Here is an 18475-nt window from a genome sequence, read left to right on the forward strand (position 1 = left end):
GAGAAATGAAAACACATGCCCACACAAAAACTTACACAAAAATGCTTATAACAACATTATTTATAATAGCCAAAAAATAGAAACAACCCAATGTCTGTCTACTGATGAATACATTAATAACACATAGTATACCCATACAATGGGATATTATTGGGCTATATAAGGAAATGAAGTACTGATACATGCTACAACATGGATGACCCTTGGACACATTATGCTAAGAACCCAGTCACAAAAAGACCACACAGTATAATTCCATTTATGTGAAATTTTCAGAATAAGCCAATCTATAGAGACAGAAACTAGTTTAGTGGTTGTCTCAGGCTGGGAGTAGGGGTGAGGACTGAGGGAAAAGTGGGGAGTGATTGCTAATGGATACTGGGTTTCTACAAAAACGTTCTAAACTTGATTGTGGTGATGGCTGCACAATGCTTTGAATATACTAAAAACCATTGAACTATATACTTTAAATGGCATGTTATGTGGCATGTTAATTGTATCTCAGCAAAACTATTTTTTTTTAAAGAGTAAATGGCAGATGAGAAATTGGAGACAGTGTATGTATGAAACTATGTGATTAACAGGGGTAGAGAAAAGGCAGAAACTGGGATGGAGAAGCCAAGGGAAGGAGTTTTTTTATTTCTTATTTTTTAAGGGTGAGAGACACTAAGTCATCTTTGAGTGCATCTGGAAATGATCAAAGAGAAAGAGGTTGAAGATGCAGGAAAGTGAAACAATTGGTGAAATAAACATGGTCTCTCAGAAGGCAGAAGGAAATAGGGTCCAGATCATAGATGGATGTAAAAACAGCTTCTCTGTAGGAGAGAAGAAAGAGCGCATAGTACAGGTCCAAGAAGGTTGATGGATTAAGTGATGGGGAATATGAGGAGTATCCAGTCCAGAGCTGTGAACTTGGAAGAGGGGAAGAAGGCATGAGAAGTTTGGATAACAGGAAAGTGTGAAATGAACACAGTGGCTGCCGGGAGAGCAAGCTTACTAGAGAAAGCTGGTCAAGTTTCCAGGAAGTATCAGGGGTGGCTGACAATGAATCAATCAGATGACTTTTCTTGGCAGTGCTCATCAGTTGGGTGCAGGCACAGAGCAGGCAAATGACTGGGTTAATCTGCTGAAACAGGCTCCAGAAAGTCACGAATGACTCAGTCCTCATTGTACTCCAAGATTCGACAATAAGTAACAAAACTGACATGATCTCTTTCCTTGGGTTTCTGGGGCCCATGCCTACGAGTTTCTTCTTTCTTTTGTGGCCACCGCTCCTCATCTTCCTTTGATATCATAGTCTCCTTACCCAACTATATTTAGGCACTGATGGGGAATAACATGAAAAAGATGGAACATGGTACCTGCTTTCCTGATACTTAATTTTATCAGGAAAAACATACAATCAATAAGCAATCACATAATTCATCATTTAATCTCAACTGTGATCAGGGCTACCAAGAAGCATATAAGACACTGGGAGCAGGATGTCCTGACTTGGTTTGGTATCCCTTTTACAGATTTACTAACATCACAGTTTGCAGGGAACAGATATTCAGTAACTATGTGCTGAGTATATGAAAGACCAAAGAGAGAGAAAATAGTAACTTTGTAGCTTGGAGTTGCTCTAATAGTATGTGGTTTTTTGTTTGTTTGCTTTGTAAGAATTCAACCATTTTTGTTGTTGTTGTTGTTTCAACCATTTTTTAAAGTGGCAAGAAAGTACACCTGGGACAATGACAAAGCTGTATCCGGAGGGAAGACAAAAAACCCATACTAACAGAGAAGGAGAAATAGCTGTATCTCAGTCATAATCTATAATAAAATCAGTGTTGACTTGAATATACTTCAGTTCATTAGAAGAGAGGTGTGTTTTGAAAGGGGAAACAAAAATCACCTATTTATAGCATCTTGCAAAAGACTTTTGGCAATCTTTCTTCAAATAATAGGAGATACAAAGATATATATGACGTAGTTGTTTCTTTCAAGGAGCTCATAATTTAGTGACAGAAGAGATGATATAAAGACAACCAAAGATGCAAAGAAATATGATGGTTTACATTAGAATTCTTTGAGAAAAAGTAAGAGTACCAGCCTTCAGTCTTGTTTTCTCAGTGGCTTGAAAATAAAAATTAGTTATGAAGAAAGCAAGAGGATTAAGAGTAAACACATGCAGATGTCTCATGCCAAGATGGGAACCTCTGGCAGGAGGGGTTCCGGGGAGTAGTCTTAGAGGCCAAGATGAACCTGCAGGAGGTCTCTTGGGGAGTAGTCTCGGGCTCGATACATATGGAAAGGAAAGGAAGAAAGCAGGGTTGCTCAGGACTGTGATGCAGGACTGGTGACCCCCACATTGACCCACAAGGAGTTCTCAAGCTGTATTTGGCCCTGGGTGGGGTGAGAAGAGGGGTCTTATAGCTCTGTGGTGACCATCATGGTTTGCAAGCTGCTCTTGAGAAGGGAGAGGGACATTGGGCAATGAGCCTCGTCAGCCAAGGCAATCATGAAGGAGAGGTGTCTGCTGGCAGCTGGGGAAATAAAGCTTGGTCCTGAAGGGACATCAGAAGAGCATGTCACAGTGCCCAGGCCCAGGGTGGCACTTTCGTTCCATTTGTTACCATAAGATCCTCAGATAAGATCCGTGGAGTGATATGCAAGCCATCCAGAGGAGCAAAGAGAGGACTGACTGAATAGAAGTATACATTCTTATATTTAGTTGAAACCAAATTTCAATGACAAATGGACTGACTTGTTAGAAGATTAGGGGCATCTGTTGCAAACATTTGAGACATTCCTTTTGATTAACCTTAAGAATTAGCACAGATAAAACCAGGCCAAGGAAAACTAACAAAACTGAGCTGTGCAATTTGTAGCACAGACAGGATCACCTGCAAGCCTTTTATCTTAACTGTTTAATATATCGAATTCAGGCTTTGATGTACAGAATTCAGGTTTTTGCAAAAGGCTGTGTTTATGCAGCTCAATCCATGTGCTGTTGAAAGGCAGGACCTTTCCTTGCCAATTCTTGGCAAAAATGGGAACAAGATCGACTGAAGTGTCATCCAGGCCTTTTCTTATCCTGACGTAGCTTATCCTGGAGGCTTATAGTTAGGACTCATTATCGAATCTTTCCCCAAGGCAGGAAACAAGAGGCAGGTATCCTGTACCCAGATCTCTCCTTTAACATTCTCTCCAGTCTCCTCTCCTGACCTCCTATCATCTTCTAGTAGCCAGGGGCTATTTGTACCTGCTCTTCTTAGGAAGTGCTTCAAATGTTTTCTTTCAAGCCTGTGTTTCCCAGTATTTGCATTGTGGACTATCTGCATTAGAACGTGGACCAGAAAGTCAGGTTTCTGAATCCCACCCCAGACCTACCAATTCAGAATCTCTGAGAACAAGAACCAGGAATCGGCGTTTTTTTCAGAAGCCTGCTAAATGATTTTTATGCACAATGAAGCACCCCCCTGCTCCTGTCTCATGGACTCAGCTCTCACATGGGATGAATAGGGCTAAAATGAAGTCTGATAATGCTTAGCATGTTGTCCATCTCACAGATGGCATAGCTTTTTAATAGGAAATGGTCTCTAAGGACTCAGACTGGAAATTTCAAACATCAGAGCAAGATGATTACTAGAAGCATCCTCCTTCCCTTCTCCTCCTTTCCTACACATTTTCTTTGGTGATATAGACTTGTCTTCTGCCCTCCTTCAATCTTGGATCCTTCTATAAATACATGTCTTGGTCAGGGAACTCGGTAGACAATCTCAGATTTAATATATTTATGTTTAATAACTTCTCATTAATTAACTCAGTACTGGGGAAGGTACTTTGCAACCAGACATGAAAACAAACTTCTGCATTCCCAAGATAGCCATCTAACTAAGCATTGTGTCAAAAAGAAAGCAAACAAAAAAGAGTTCATATTGTCAAATAAGTTTGAAATATAGTGAATTAAAAGTGAGCCTTTTTTTTGCTAGAGAACTTCTCAGAGCCTTTAATATGCTAGTGTACATCATGAATTGCCCTGAGGAGGTTACATATGCACTACATCCCAGCTTCTCTTGGAGAGCTCTTGAAATTGTAATACTCTGTGGATTGCACTTTGGGAAAGATTGTTCTAGATTTTAGCAGATAGCCTGACCATAAGTTACACTCTTGCTGTTGCACAGGTCACACTGTCTACATTCTGAAATTTTTTGGCTGAGTTTGATTTCAGGTAATTACTATGACTGCTTAGGTTCACCTTGGAGTTTGATTTAAAATTTCATCAAAAATACTTTTGCTTTCATTTTCTGTCATTTTAAGAAACTTCAGATTTAAGATCCATTTTTCATACTTTATTAAATTTACTTTTAAGCAAACTACTCAACACTTGGCCAATGTTTTGCAAGTGGATTTTGTTTCTCCTCCTTTTGGTTGAAAGAATTGTAAAAACATTTTTTTAAAATTGAATTATTAGTGGAGAACAGAGGAGCCTGGCAGTCCACGGTGTCACAAAGATTCGGACACCACTTGTGAACAACAACCAAAGTTGATTTACAGTGAAAGAACTTTCTTAAACTAAATATCAGTGTTCCTGTCCTCAGTGTTTATTTGGAAACTTCTGTTCATTAGAAACTCTTATTTCTACTTTATCCTTTTTTTTTGTCTGTCTAGTGTTTTGGTATTTGCAGGGAAAAGCCTTCGGAAACAGCATTTGCATCTATCTTAAATAAATATTTCAATTCATACAGTTTTCAGTATAAAGTTCTGTCTGCTTTTTAAAGAATTCAGATGTTATTTTCACAAATACTTCACTTATATTTACTTCTCTTAAAAATGGCTACTATCATTTTCCCAGAAAGGGTCAGAGCTTCTTTATTGATAATTTCTTGAATTTCCTTTAAATCTTGAACAAGTTTTACCATAAAGTGCCAATGGGAAAACAATACAGACTTTTGTCATAAAGACCTAATCAAGAATAGATAAGAGCACTGAAGTTTTAGGAATTACAAGTTGGAATCATGTCATTCAAATTAATCTCAGAAGTATATCACTGTATAGATAAAATAAGGTTATAATGTTCTAATGGATTTTGTTTTCAGCATCCACAGAGGTGGGCTGTGATGCGGTCTGGGAGAAGGATCTCCATTCACGCATTTGCTACCAATTCAACCTGCTTTCCTCCCTGTCCTGGAGCGAGGCTCATTCTTCATGCCAGATGCAAGGAGGTGCTTTATTAAGTATTGCAGATGAGACTGAAGAAAATTTTGTAAGGAGTAAGTAGGTGTATAATGCACAATGATGTTGGTACAATTAAAATGATGCTGTTTACAGTTATGTCCATGTATGCCAAGATGTCTTATGGAAAAAAAAATTCCCTTGGAAAATATTCTTTTATTAACATGGTCCAAAATCACACCCAGAATTTTAACCTGAACCCTGGGCCATTCCATTTGACACCTGGCCATGTCCCTCTTGTTTTCTCCACCTTGGAAAAGACAAGTTGAGGTCACATCAAGGGACCTAGGAGAATCTGCTGCTCTAACAAGTGAATATGGGAGACTTCTGAAGTTAAGTCCGAATTCCTCCTTTGGTGGAGATCTTAGCCATTCTGTTTCCACTAATAAATATAAGCTGTTTACTAATTAAACAAAATCTTAGCTGTCTGTCACTATGTGCAGTATGTAGTAGGCTTTCTGGTGGATGCCAAAGAACTTAAAATTTGATTGGAAAAGCAAAAGTACACATGTGTTAACTAACACTATAAAATAATAACATAAACTGTCAAAAGAGTGCTAATGAGCTGGGTCTTGTTTTTTTACCTCTCACCTAAACTCTCTTCTTACTTCTCTTTTATAGATTAAATGTTTGTAGATATTTACATAGAGCAATTTCAATTTTTTTGGAAACATTTGAAAGTGTCACAAAATTAGCCACTTTCATTAAAAGTTTCTGACTTTTTTTCAAATTACCTCGCACATATTTATTTTAGAATAACAATAATAAAATTATTCTAGGGTAATTTTAAAAGTTCAAGTATACAGAAAGAAAAACAAAAGAAAAATCTTTCATAGTTCCACAATCCAAAGATAGCCATGTTTTTTTTTTTCCGCAAAAAACTCACATAAATGCGTGTATGCATAGATCCACAGTATCTGTGAAAACTGATATTGAATAAAAACATGAGCTAGTTGTGCAGAGGTTAGGAGCAGGGATCAAAGAGCCACCTGTGTGGTTTGAATCCCACCTCCATCACTTACTAGCAGGGCTAAAGAAATAACTTAACCTCTCTGTGCCTCAACTTCTCCCCTCCATCAAATGAAAATAATAACAATGCCTATTTTTTTGGCAGTGTGGAATACATGTTATAGTGCAGGTAAAATTTTAGAAAAGTGTCTGGCACACATAACAAACAAAACTGTGTATTGACCACTTAACAGCAACTATGGGCGCAAATGCTTATGTAATTAACGTATATAATGAACATCTGTCCATATCTAGAAATAAAGATCTACATTATAAGTTTCAGTGGTTACATAGTGATACAGGTTAGTGATAATATATTTAGCTAATCTCCAATATTAGATAGGGATAGGTGGATAAAATTCTTTGTTTTTATTTCTTTATCACTATTGAAAACCCTCCATGCACATACCTTTGTGTATAGATCCCCAATTATTTCTCTGTAAGTTTGCAGTACTGACTTCACTGGTGGAAGGGGAAGCACATTTTAAGGCTTTTGAAAGTCGTTAATACCTTCCAGAAGAATTGTAACAGATATGTGAACAGTATATATCAGCCGCTTTCCCCACAGACATACAAAAGTGGGAAATTATCATTGAAACTCAACTTGAGTGAGTCATATTGCAGGAAAACACCCATTTCCAATATCAATATTAGCCTTTAATGGTATTCATAGAAAACTTTGTGCACTATCTATGAATTATAATTGTTATCTATTTTAATTGCTGGAATATCTAATAAAAGGGTTTGGACTTACTCATCAAACTTGAATAAAGATGAAATACATAAGATATGTCAGAGACTTTGATTTAAATACCACAATTTTATGATTAGATTTTGGAGATTGTTTGGGAAAACAGAAGTCTTTTCATAAAGATGGAAGCTTGTTTTGACTAAGGTATTTTTTAATGATGAGAATAGTCTACTGTTTCTCGTTAATTGCTGATGAACATTAGCTGTGTTACAAGGAATTATCCAAGCTGCCACAAATGCCAAGAAATAGCCAAAGAAATTTAAATTTGAATTTATTATTATAGAACTGTGAGCCTATTTACTTGTAAAGCTAAATAGATGATTTTTGTACTTTTAAACACAGCTTATAAATTACACAATGATTTTCTATGTATTGTTAAAACAGAGAGGTTATTCAAAGTAACTCTAAGATAAGAATAATTAATACTTAAATATTTTAAATAAGTTACTTGAAAGCATCACTTGGCACTTGCCCCAATATGAAATGTGGAAATTTCTCCATCTTATCAATTCATCTTCCATTTTCCCTCCTTTTATGATGACACCAGATAGATGATTTAATCAAATGGTGGTCTTCCCAGGTGGCTCAGTGGTAAAGAATCTACCTGCAAAGCACGAGACTCAGGTTTAATCCCTGAGTTGGGAAGATCCCTTGGAGAAGGAAATGGCAACCCACTCCAGTATTTTTGCCTGGGAAATCCCATGAACAAAGGAGCCTGGCTGGCTATTGTCCACAGGGTAGCAAAGAGTCAGACATGACTTAGCAACTAAACAACAACAACAACAAAGCTATTGGAAGGACTAACCAAATAGACATTAAGAAGAGACTCATATTTATGCCACAGAATCTTGGAAGGGCAGGGCCCATGACTGTTATGCTGTTCAGTGATTTAGGGGATCTCCAAATTATGGAACACCTTTTTCTCTTTCCTTAAAGGTTTAGGTTCTACTTTTCCACTGTTGTATTGAGATGCCCTATCACAGAAGGCTCTGCAGCCTTGTGATGTGAATATGCTAATCTTTGCAACCTGGGTGACCATGCAATTGATCATTCCAACTGAGACCCTTTCAAGAGTAAAAAGGGCTGCCATTAATACTTATTCTGGAACTACCAGCATAAGCCATGAATTTTCCAGGCAACCTGGAACAGTCACCCTATTTATAACTCTTCTCTGTCAGGGTCTCAGTCTCAGGCAGGGCCCCTGCATCTGGCTCAGAAGAAATTGAGTTCTGAAGCAGATGAATCATAAGGGATCAATGCCCTCCTTTATAGATGAAAAGATTAAAAGGCAACATTTAAAAGTGTTTCAAAATTAGTTACTTTCACTAAAGCCTCTGACACTAGTTTTTTACCCCAAATTTTATAGCACAAGTAGCACATGTTCATTCTAGAATAATTTTTAAAGTTCACGTACACAGGAAGAAAAAAATCAAATAAAATTTTCTTCTAATTCTATAATTTTGATAACCATATTTTTCCACACAAGCATGTCAATGCACATGTTTTTATGTAGCATTTATGAAAAAAATGGCATTGAATTAAAAAGGAGGAGCTGTGGCACAGTAGTTAGGAGCAGAGGCCACAGGGTCGGCCTGCCAGGAGACATTCTCCCACCTCCAGCTGAAGAAGCATTTGCACAGCTCATGGCCCTACCTGCTGCTGATTGCTCTGGGTACCCTGGTCCCTGGGATGATGCTCTCCTCTTAGCCAGACAGCTCCCACTCCTTAATTGGGGAGCCATCTCCCTGCTTGCTTCAGCATACCTTAAATTTGAAGACTTGCCTCCCGACACTAATAATACTTAATCTGCTTTCCTCTCCCTTGCCAGATTCCTAAAAAACAAAAAAGGTCCCCTAAATTGTTCAATTTTTTAACTGTGAAATGTTTCAAGAGTGCAAAAATTATGAGAAGTGGAAAAATTATGTCTGCATGCACATATACCCATTATACAGATTTAATAGCATTTCTTCCTATTCCTCTTGTTCAGGGCCTGAGGTGGCCTCAGCATACTAGAGTCCTGAGCCTCCAGACTGAGGCCACCAGACACACATGGCAAAAGAAGGAAGACAAAGGGGCACTTTCTAGGACTGGCCCTGGGCACTTTCTCCTTCACACTCTAGAACCCTCAAGTACCTGAGTTCACACAAGTCGGATGGTCTCAAATTTGTAACCATGAACTCGATGGATTGATGACCCCTGAGAGGCAGCATTCCTGGGTGCCTAGATTAAGCACTTCACGGCTGCTTCAGTGAGCCTTTAGGAAACTGCCGTGTTTCTTAGGCTGGTTTTTCACTCTGAACCACCAGGGTGGGGTTTAGTAGCACTCAAACCCCTTTCTAACACTGATGGAGTGAATTTATGAATCCATGCTCCAGGAATAGGAAAACAAGAAATAAGTGTAATGTTAATTTTGTTTTTGAAACTCCATATTTCTCTTATTTCAGAGCACTTGGGCAGTGAAGCGGTGGAAGTATGGATGGGTCTGAATCAGCTGGATGAAGATGCTGGTTGGCAGTGGTCTGATAGAACACCACTCAACTATCTGAACTGGAATCCAGGTACCTGCAGCATTTTGTACACCTTTGACTGGGGGACTCATCCCACAGCCTAAATAGCAATATTTCCCATGTACATATACAACATGTTATTGTGAAAGTGGCTTATAAGTGTTTTTTAAAGCCTGATTGAATTTCTGTAAGGCATGCTTTCTGAACAAGAAATGGAGGCCAAGAAGGTAAGCCATTTAGCCAAGGTTTCAGAAGGATTTGGGTCAAAGCCAAGATTTTAGTCAATTGTTTTAAAAATAGCAACAGATTGAAAAATCTCTCTCTACCCTAAAACAATAAAATCAGCTGTTTCTATCTTTGGGAAATCATTCCATTGTCATGCCTGGACTTCAACTACAAAATCATAAATATACTATCTTATAGAATTTACTACATATGCCAAAGAGAAAGGTTGTCTCCTTGATGCTAAAACTACATTTCAGTATATATTAAACTGCTTTTGCTTCTAACAGTAAGTAAACAAACATTGTATTTTCAGAAATAAATTTTGAGCCATTTGTTGAATATCACTGTGGAACATTTAATGCATTTATGCCAAAGGCCTGGAAAAGTCGGGATTGTGAGTCTACCTTGTCCTACGTGTGTAAAAAATATCTAAATCCGTCTGATCATGGAGTAGTTGGTGAGTGTTTCTACGTTGTTTTTATGAGTTGTTTGCTTGTTCTCTCAATATATTCAAATTCTCTATTTTTTGCTAACAATTTATAATTTAAACTTAGCTAAAACTAGTCTTTATACAAATAAAAAAATGTTTAATGAGATAAGATCTGTTATTCCCAAGGCACCATGAATTTAACAAATGCATTTAGGTTTTTACTAAAAGCTAAAGCAAAATAACCTAAGTATAGAAAATATCTTCTACCTCTCTTTTTAAAAAATTGGCATTCTTACTCATTCTGCTTAGAGAAACAAGATATGCTTCCTTTTCTATTCTGCTGCTAAGTCACGTCAGTCGTGTCCGACTCTGTGTAACCCCATAGACGGCAGCCCACCAGGCTCCCCTGTCCCTGGGATTCTCCATTCTAGTTGAGTTTTATTTATGATTACCCTAGAAGTTAAACATATAAGTTAGAAAATAGTTTTATAAAATTCTTTACTTCATTGATCTCCTATCATACTCTGTATCTCTTATTAGTAATATTTTCTCCTCAAAATAACAAACAAAACTTTTTGGTGTACCTAAGACTTAAATATCACATAATTACAATCTAGTACCTGAAGTCCAGTTACCTCCATTCTTAAGATCTATTACTTCTTTTTAATTTTATGGAATTAATGTCTTAAAATACAACCATTTTTAAAAGAACCATTACCAGCATAATTAGAAACAATTATTTTAAAAAATATTTTTTTTGTCTTTAGAAACAACACTTCTTTTTCAGATTCTTTTCCATTATAGGTCATGACAAAATACTGAATATAGTTCCCTGTTTTATACAGTAGGTCCGTATTCTTTATCTATTTTATATATAGTAGTGTGTATCTGTTAATTCAAAATTTCTAATTTATCCCCTCTTTCCCCTTTAGTAATCATAAGTTTGTTTACAATGTCTGTGAGTCTATTGTCAATAAGTTCATTTGTACCATTTTTTTTAGGTTCCACATATAAGTGATATCACATGATATTTGTCTTTGCCTGGCTTACCGCACTTAGTATGATAATCTCTAGGTCCATCCATGTTGCCACAAATGGCATTATTTCATTCATTTTTATGGCTGAGTAGTATTCCATTATATATATATATTCCATCATATATATATATACATACCACATCTTCTTTATCCAATCATCTGTTGATGAACATTTAGGTTTCTTCCATGTCCTGGCTATTGTAAATAGTACTTCTATGAACATTGGGATGCATGTATCTTTCTTAATTAGAGCTTTTGTCTTTTTTGTATATATGTCCAGGAGTGGGATTACTGGATCAAGTGGTAGTTCTATTTTTAGTTTTGTAAGGAACCTCCACAATGTTCTCCATAGTGGCTGCACCATTTACATTCCCACCAACAGTGTAGAAGGGTTCCCTCTTCTCTATACCTCCTTACAATTGAGCTTTAACTTTTATTTTCCTTCAAGTAGCTAAATCTAAAGATAGTATGGAATATGGGGGTGGGTAGAAGAAGCACTTCATCATTTTTTTCTCTAGAGATTTTTTTTATCATGTCAAAAATGTGCTGACATTGCTATGGCTATTATCATCCTGTCCCTCCCTCTTTTCCTTTCATTTTCTTGCCTCAATTTCTTCTGCCTTGATTTTTTTTTTTCTTATGCCCTCCTGCACATCCTCCTGCTATCCTTCTTTTCTTCTATTTTATTTGCTGTCCTGATCTATTAATTGAGATCAGAAGACCGGAAATAATGGCAGTTAAGCTAAGTTTGTTTGGATTATTTGGTGCTGTTTCAGGTCCAACAAATACTTTTGATGATCTCATCTAGTATCTTCAGACTGTGTATCCAAGGTCCCCAGGTTCTTTACTGGTCTCCACCTTTGCATCAATCAGAGAAGTTCCCATGTTATCTTTTTATCTTATTTTAGAGTGAAATTTAGGTTCATTTTTTAAAAGGTGTTCTGTGATTATGTGTTTAGGTTGATATTATTGATCTACCTACATGTTTTAACATTCTTCCACTGTGATTCTAATCTCTGTTAGAGACCTAGAAGCAATTTTGAAAGAATGTCTTGTTTCCTAAATTAGCAGTGAAGTTGTTTCTAAGTTAGTGCTGAAAGGAGGCACCCAGTTGTAGGTAATGTGAAATGAAAGTCATTCAGTTGTGTCTGACTCTTTGCAATCCCATGGACTGAACAGTCCATGGAATTCTCCAGGCCAGACTACTGCAGTGCGTAGCCTTTCTTTTCTGCAGGGTGTCTTCCCAACCCAGGGATTAAACCCAGGTCTCCTGCATTGCGGGCAGATTCTTTACCCACAAAGGAAGCAGTTGTAGGTAATAAAATAAAGTAAAAATGCTGTCATCAGCCTGGGGGCAAGCTCCTGGAACAAGACAGTTAAAATGTGCAGATACACAGCTGCCGTCCCTGCAGTGTCAAAGCATCGTGGCATTGTTCTCCTGTAAGTCGAACCCAGAGTCCATCTGAGCCCAGAGAGACCCCAGAGGCATTCAGACTGACCCTCAAAATGAAAGCTATTATGTCTGCTCTAGAGAAAGGGGCCAGAGAATTTTGAATTCTTTTCAGCTGAGAATAAATATCTATCCTCGCACCTAATACTGTATATAAAATCCTTTAAAAACCATTTAAGCTGTGTTTCATAATACTCCTCTTTCAGTGTAAAAAGACTTAAATGGCAGCTCCAACTGCTAAATTTTATATATTTTTTATTTAATTAATTAATTTTTTTATTGAAGGATAATCGCTTTACAGAATTTTGTTGATTTCTGTCAAACCTCAGCATGAATCAGCCATAGGTATACATATATCCCCTCCCTTTTGAACCTTCCTCCCATCTCCCTCTCCATCCCACCCCTCTAGGTTGAGACCGAGTCCCTGTTTGAGTTTCCTGAGCCATACAGCAAATTCTCCTTGGCTATCTATTTTACATAGAGTAATGTAAGTTTCCATGTTACTCTTTCCGTACATCACACCCTCTCTTCCCCTCTCACCATGTCCATAGGCGTATTCTCTATGTCTGTTTCTCCATTGCCGAGCTATAAATAAATTCTTCAGTACCATTTTTCTAGATTCCATATATATGTGTTAGAATATGATATTTATCATACAACCTAAGCGAGAGTCAGAATATCCTGACTCTCACTTAGGTTGTACGATCTTACCAAGTCTCTTTAACCTCTTTGTGCCTTAGCTCATCTGGAAAATAAAGCACTGAGATCCATTAGACCCTAGATCTAAGATGGGATCACAGATGGGATCCCTCTCAAATCTGAAGACCTAGAATGATATGGTTTATATGTTATTGTATCACATGCTTCTGTTTTTCAAGTTTAAAAAACAATCACATATTGATGGTGATTTATATTGTGGGTAATAAGTAATGTTAAAATAATTGTGGAAAGTGACATTGTTTTTTGTTGGTTCAAAAAGAAAATGATGCTTGGAAATATTATGCTACCCACTGTGAGACTGGCTGGAATCCCCACAATCGTAATTGCTATAAACTTCATAAAGAAAAAAAGACCTGGAATGAGGCTTTGCAGTCTTGCCAGTCCAACAACAGTGCATTAATAGACATAACTTCATTAGCAGAAGTGGAGTTTCTTGTAACCCTCCTTGGAGATGGTGAGTGCCAAATGTCTTCGGTTTAAGAGGTATATACATAGTAACTCTCTTTATTAGTAACGTTGACAAGAAATTAAACTATTTTAAAGTGATTCTTTATGGCACATACATCTGAAATTTCCAAATAATATCCAGGCATGCAAATTCATTGAATTTTTACAAAATACATATTAATAAACTTTGTAATATCTCACATATGCCAGATAAATTTGATGATTGGGGGTTTGGGGTTTTCTTTAAAAAGGAAAGGTAATTTCCTGAAACTTCTAATTTAAAAAACTTGAACCTGTAATTTAGTATAATGGGCACTAGACAGCAGTAATGTGCTGTGGCCATGTAATCCAAGCAATAAAGGAAGTTCCTAACAACATCATTTAAATCATTGACTATGAGTAAATTTTTTTTAGTGGAAAGAATCCTCAGCATCTACTTTTATGGCCCTTTTAATGTTAGGTTTTAGTTTGGAGTGAAAACCAAACTCCTTCTGTCATTGTTCCTCACTCTTTGCACTGGGATTGAAAGAATCCTGTGGCTGCCTCCGTCTCAACAAGTCACTGGACACTCTCCCAGCCACCAATGGTCTTTTTAACCCACCTAGACTGGCAAGCTTTATTTTATTTACATTTCCAGACACCCCATTTCTCCCATTCAATGCTTCTAAGAGTTTCCGCTCTTTTTTTTTCCTGGTCAAAAGGAAAAAAAAAAAGTAAAACTGGACATTATTAAAAGTTGTTTTTTTTTTTTTAAGTGCCTTTTCTTAATTCAATCAACCTTCCTATTTTCTCTTTTTAGAGGTAGAAGAAAAACCAGACTTTTCAGACTTACTTTCCATACTGTAGCACAAACTAGTGTCCCAGGAAAATGACTAGCTTAAGCTTTGTCCTTGCACTGACTTTTGCTGTCACTCTGCCTCACTCATAAACCTATATTGAGCAGATATGGATAGATTAAGGGGATACAAGTTATAGCAGGTGTTTTATACCAAAACTTTAAACAGGTTTCATTCCATGAAGAAACAAAGGAACAATCACATGCAAAGTGGTATCTATTGGTAACAGCCCCTCTGTGTTACTGCCTTTGCAGATACTAGCATTCTTGTAAGTAATTTACGTTAATCTCTTGCAGAAAATGCATCAGAAACATGGATTGGTTTGAGCAGCCATAAAATTCCAGTTTCCTTTGAATGGTCTAATGGCTCCTCGGTCACCTTTACTAATTGGCACACACTTGAGCCCCACATTTTTCCAAATAGAAGCCAGTTGTGTGTCTCAGCAGAGCAATCTGTAAGTTGATTTAGTTGTTCAATGCTCACTTCGCTGAACTTGTATTGAGAGCCACCTGGGCCAGGGACGTGGGCTGTGGCAGAGACTAACACAGACACAATGCCTCCTCCTCATGGGGCTTCCACACTAGGCAGTGCAACACATACACACTGAAAGCACATGGTGGTTATAGTTGTGATGATAACTCTGAGGACATAGGTTCAAGATAATGAGAAATTTGGGTTGGGACAGGTTCTTCAGACAGGATGGTCAATGAAGGTTCTCTGAAGAGGTGACGTTTAATATAGGACCTGAAGAACAAAAGAGTCTCTTGAAGAGAAGGAGAACATTTCAGGCTGGGGACCCCAAAGGCAGGCCAAGGCTTGCCTTGTTTGATAATCAAAACAGAGACATGGGTAGTACAGCAGTATGAATGGTGAAAGGTAGTAGGAGATGGAGCAGGAAAAATGAGAAAATGTGAGGCTTATAGGCCTGGGATAGGACCCACTAAAGGGCTTCATGATATGAAGGCATGATCTGATTTACATTTTAAGAGTAACCGTGGCTGCTCCACAGTGAAGTGATTGGTGGTTTAGTCACTAAGTCGTGTCTGACTCTTGCAACCCCATGGACTGTAGCCTGCCAGGTTCCTCTGTCCATGGGGTTCTTCAGGCAAGAATATTGAGTGGGTTTCCATTTCCTTCTCCAAGAGATCTTCCTGACACAGGGATTGAACCCAGGTCTCCTGCACTGCAGTTTCTTTACCAACTGAGCTACCAGGGAAGCCCCAGAGAACTGATCGGAAAAAGATAAAATGGAAGAAGAAAGACTGGTTTGGAGGCTCTTCCTGTGGTTGAATTAGGGTAGTAAATATGGAGACAAGAAGACAGATTCAAGCATCCTCTGTAAGACAGGAATTGTTGTTAAAATAGATGTAGAGGTGAGAGAGAGGTAGGTTTTTGGCTTGAGCACCCACCGTTTTGGTGGATGGTAGCACCATTGACCACCCAGGTGAAGATGAAGGGAAGAACCAGGGAGCCAGGAAATTACTCTGATGGTTTTTAAACTCCATTGTCTTCTTAACATAAAAGGCTTTCAACATTGTGTGTAACCTCTTTGAAAATTGTGAATTGATGGAAAATCTTGCTCTTTTCCTCAACATGAATGAAATGGTCCCAGTAACCTTAACATCACACTTGTCCTTACTCTAGTCTCTCATTTATCTAAAACCTCTGATTATACAGAATTCATTTAATCTCAAGCTGTATGACGGTGTTTTTCAAAGTATGTTTAGAATAGACTTAATCTCTTTGATCAGATGGCTGCTGAACTCACTGGTGGAGTTTTAGGAGGTAACTGGGATCTGAGCAGTTTATTAAATGTTACTTAAGTAGCTTGACAAAGTAACTGTGCCAGCCACACATGGGAAATGCCTAAGCACTTATTGTTATGACACATTCCATTGTCGTAACTTTCAAGGCTGTCACAAATACATGCAGTTACAATGATAGTGCTCAGGCAGTGTTTCAGGGTCACACTTGGTGGAGGCAATGATCTCTCTAAATTTAGTTTGTCTTGGGTCTAACTCTCCTGAAAGCCACTATAGTATTTGAGGTTTTATTGGTTTATTAGTTTTGATATAATTAAAGGTGACCTGAATTTCCTATTGACATTCTCCTTTTTCATTTGACAGACGTGAGTATTTCACTTAGCATATTCACAGAACAGGAGCCAATTTGGACAGAGAAATTATTCTTAAGAGAGAAAAGATAGGTACTAACATCAATGGATGTGTCAGGACCATGCTGCTGTAAGTGTGGTATTTTGTGGCCCCCTTTTAGCAACTCAGTAGCTGCTAAAATATTAGATATATAAAAAGTAACATTCATTTCTTTGAAGGTGAGCTCAATATGAATGTAAATATTATAATTAACTAGTTACCTAAACATGGTTGATACCTCAATTTGAATCTGAGAGCCTAGGAAACAATTCATTCATCTGTCCATGAAATAGTTATTAAGCAACTACAGTGTACCTGAGACCATCTTAGAACTGAATGGTTTGCGGGAGACTCCATGGGAATGAGCTACATAGCTGCTCTTATGGGTTAAGGTGTCACCCTCCTACGTGGTATGTTTCTGAGGGTCATGGAAGAGCTGTCTATTCACCTAAATCCTTGCATGCCTGAAACACTAAAATTTCAACTGTGTGGTTTTAGTCTAAAGGTCTGATTGGTGTTAAAATAAAAAATTTCTTGACAGGATAAAAGTTTAATCAGTTAGCAGTTATTGTATTTCATTATTAATGAAGGATACGAGAACAGCCTTCAGTAGAACTAAGAAAAGACATGCAGGCAGCAGCCTATTATTAAAAGAGGAAATGGAGCGGGGCTTCGGAAAATTCGTGAAGAAGGGTGTCGGGGGTTGAACATGAAGTTCAGCTATGATAATGTTATCTAAAGTGATTCATGGTGCCTTCCAAGCATTTCCCCAGCATTAGGGAAGCCCCAAAGCATTCAGTTTAACATCTAGAAGTGATTGGAGAGAAGCAGCAGCATTATCACTTGGTCAGGGAAATAGTTTCATCCAAGTGGTTCTCAAAGTGTGGCCCCCAGACCAGCAGCATCAATGTCACCTAAAAACTTGTTAGAAATGCAAATTCTCAGGTCCCACTAACTTACTGAATGAGACACACGGATCCCAATCATCTGTGTTTTAATAACCCAGGTAATTTTGGTGCACACAGAAGACTGAGAATCACTACCTATCCCATCTTTAAAAAAGAAACACAAAACTGAGGTCAGCTTAATGTAAAAGCCAAACCTCCCTCTCATATGTCGGGAATCAACTCAAGATCCTAACACATTATGCCATGATGAAACACGCATTACTAATCATATTTTAATGCAAAATAGTTAACGCTGACTATCATCATCAGTAATGGAGTGCCTTCATTCATCCTGTATCATTTTCCCCCTAGGAGGGACACTGGAAAGTTAAAAATTGCGAAGAAACACTTTTTTACCTTTGTAAGAAAGCAGGCCATGTCCTTTCTGACACCGAATCAGGCTGTCAAAAGGTAAGAGCTGTGAACACTGCAGGGACTTTATAACTAGAATGATTTATCCACCATCAAATTAAAGTGAATCTCTTTTTCCTGCCTTGGCTCCCTTTTTCCTCTTTCCCCTCTCTCCCTTCCTTCCTGCTTTCCTTCCCTTTTTCTGAATGGGCTATTGCAACAAATCAGACAATTATCAGCTAGAACCACTCAAAAGATTTACAGCTCTGTGAAGTCTTAGCATCCTCTTCCACCCAAGACAAGTTTTCTTTTGAGATAAGAAATGGAAATGATCTTGTTATGCCATCTTTACAAACAATGCTGTCATGTGATGCCCTGTCTCACACGTGGCTTTCA

General features: G+C 37.8%; 1 protein-coding gene across 2 annotated transcripts in view; it reads left to right on the forward strand.

Annotated features, from left to right (window-relative positions):
- Positions 1-18475, forward strand: part of PLA2R1 (phospholipase A2 receptor 1) — a 126995-nt gene that overhangs the window by 32449 nt on the left and 76071 nt on the right. The window contains exons 4-9 of one of the 2 annotated variants that reach the window (XM_081582807.1): positions 5082-5255; positions 9421-9534; positions 10022-10165; positions 13605-13799; positions 14925-15082; positions 18041-18139. In XM_081582807.1, coding sequence (XP_081438933.1) covers positions 5082-5255; positions 9421-9534; positions 10022-10165; positions 13605-13799; positions 14925-15082; positions 18041-18139 — 884 coding nt within the window. The remainder of the gene's footprint in view (positions 1-5081; positions 5256-9420; positions 9535-10021; positions 10166-13604; positions 13800-14924; positions 15083-18040; positions 18140-18475) is intronic. The other variant, XM_081582808.1, reaches the window with a different exon arrangement.

Source organism: Giraffa tippelskirchi, chromosome 3, assembly GCF_054371585.1.
Source record: "Giraffa tippelskirchi isolate mGirTip1 chromosome 3, T2T-mGirTip1v1.2.pri, whole genome shotgun sequence".
Classification (NCBI taxonomy): Eukaryota; Metazoa; Chordata; class Mammalia; order Artiodactyla; family Giraffidae; genus Giraffa; species Giraffa tippelskirchi.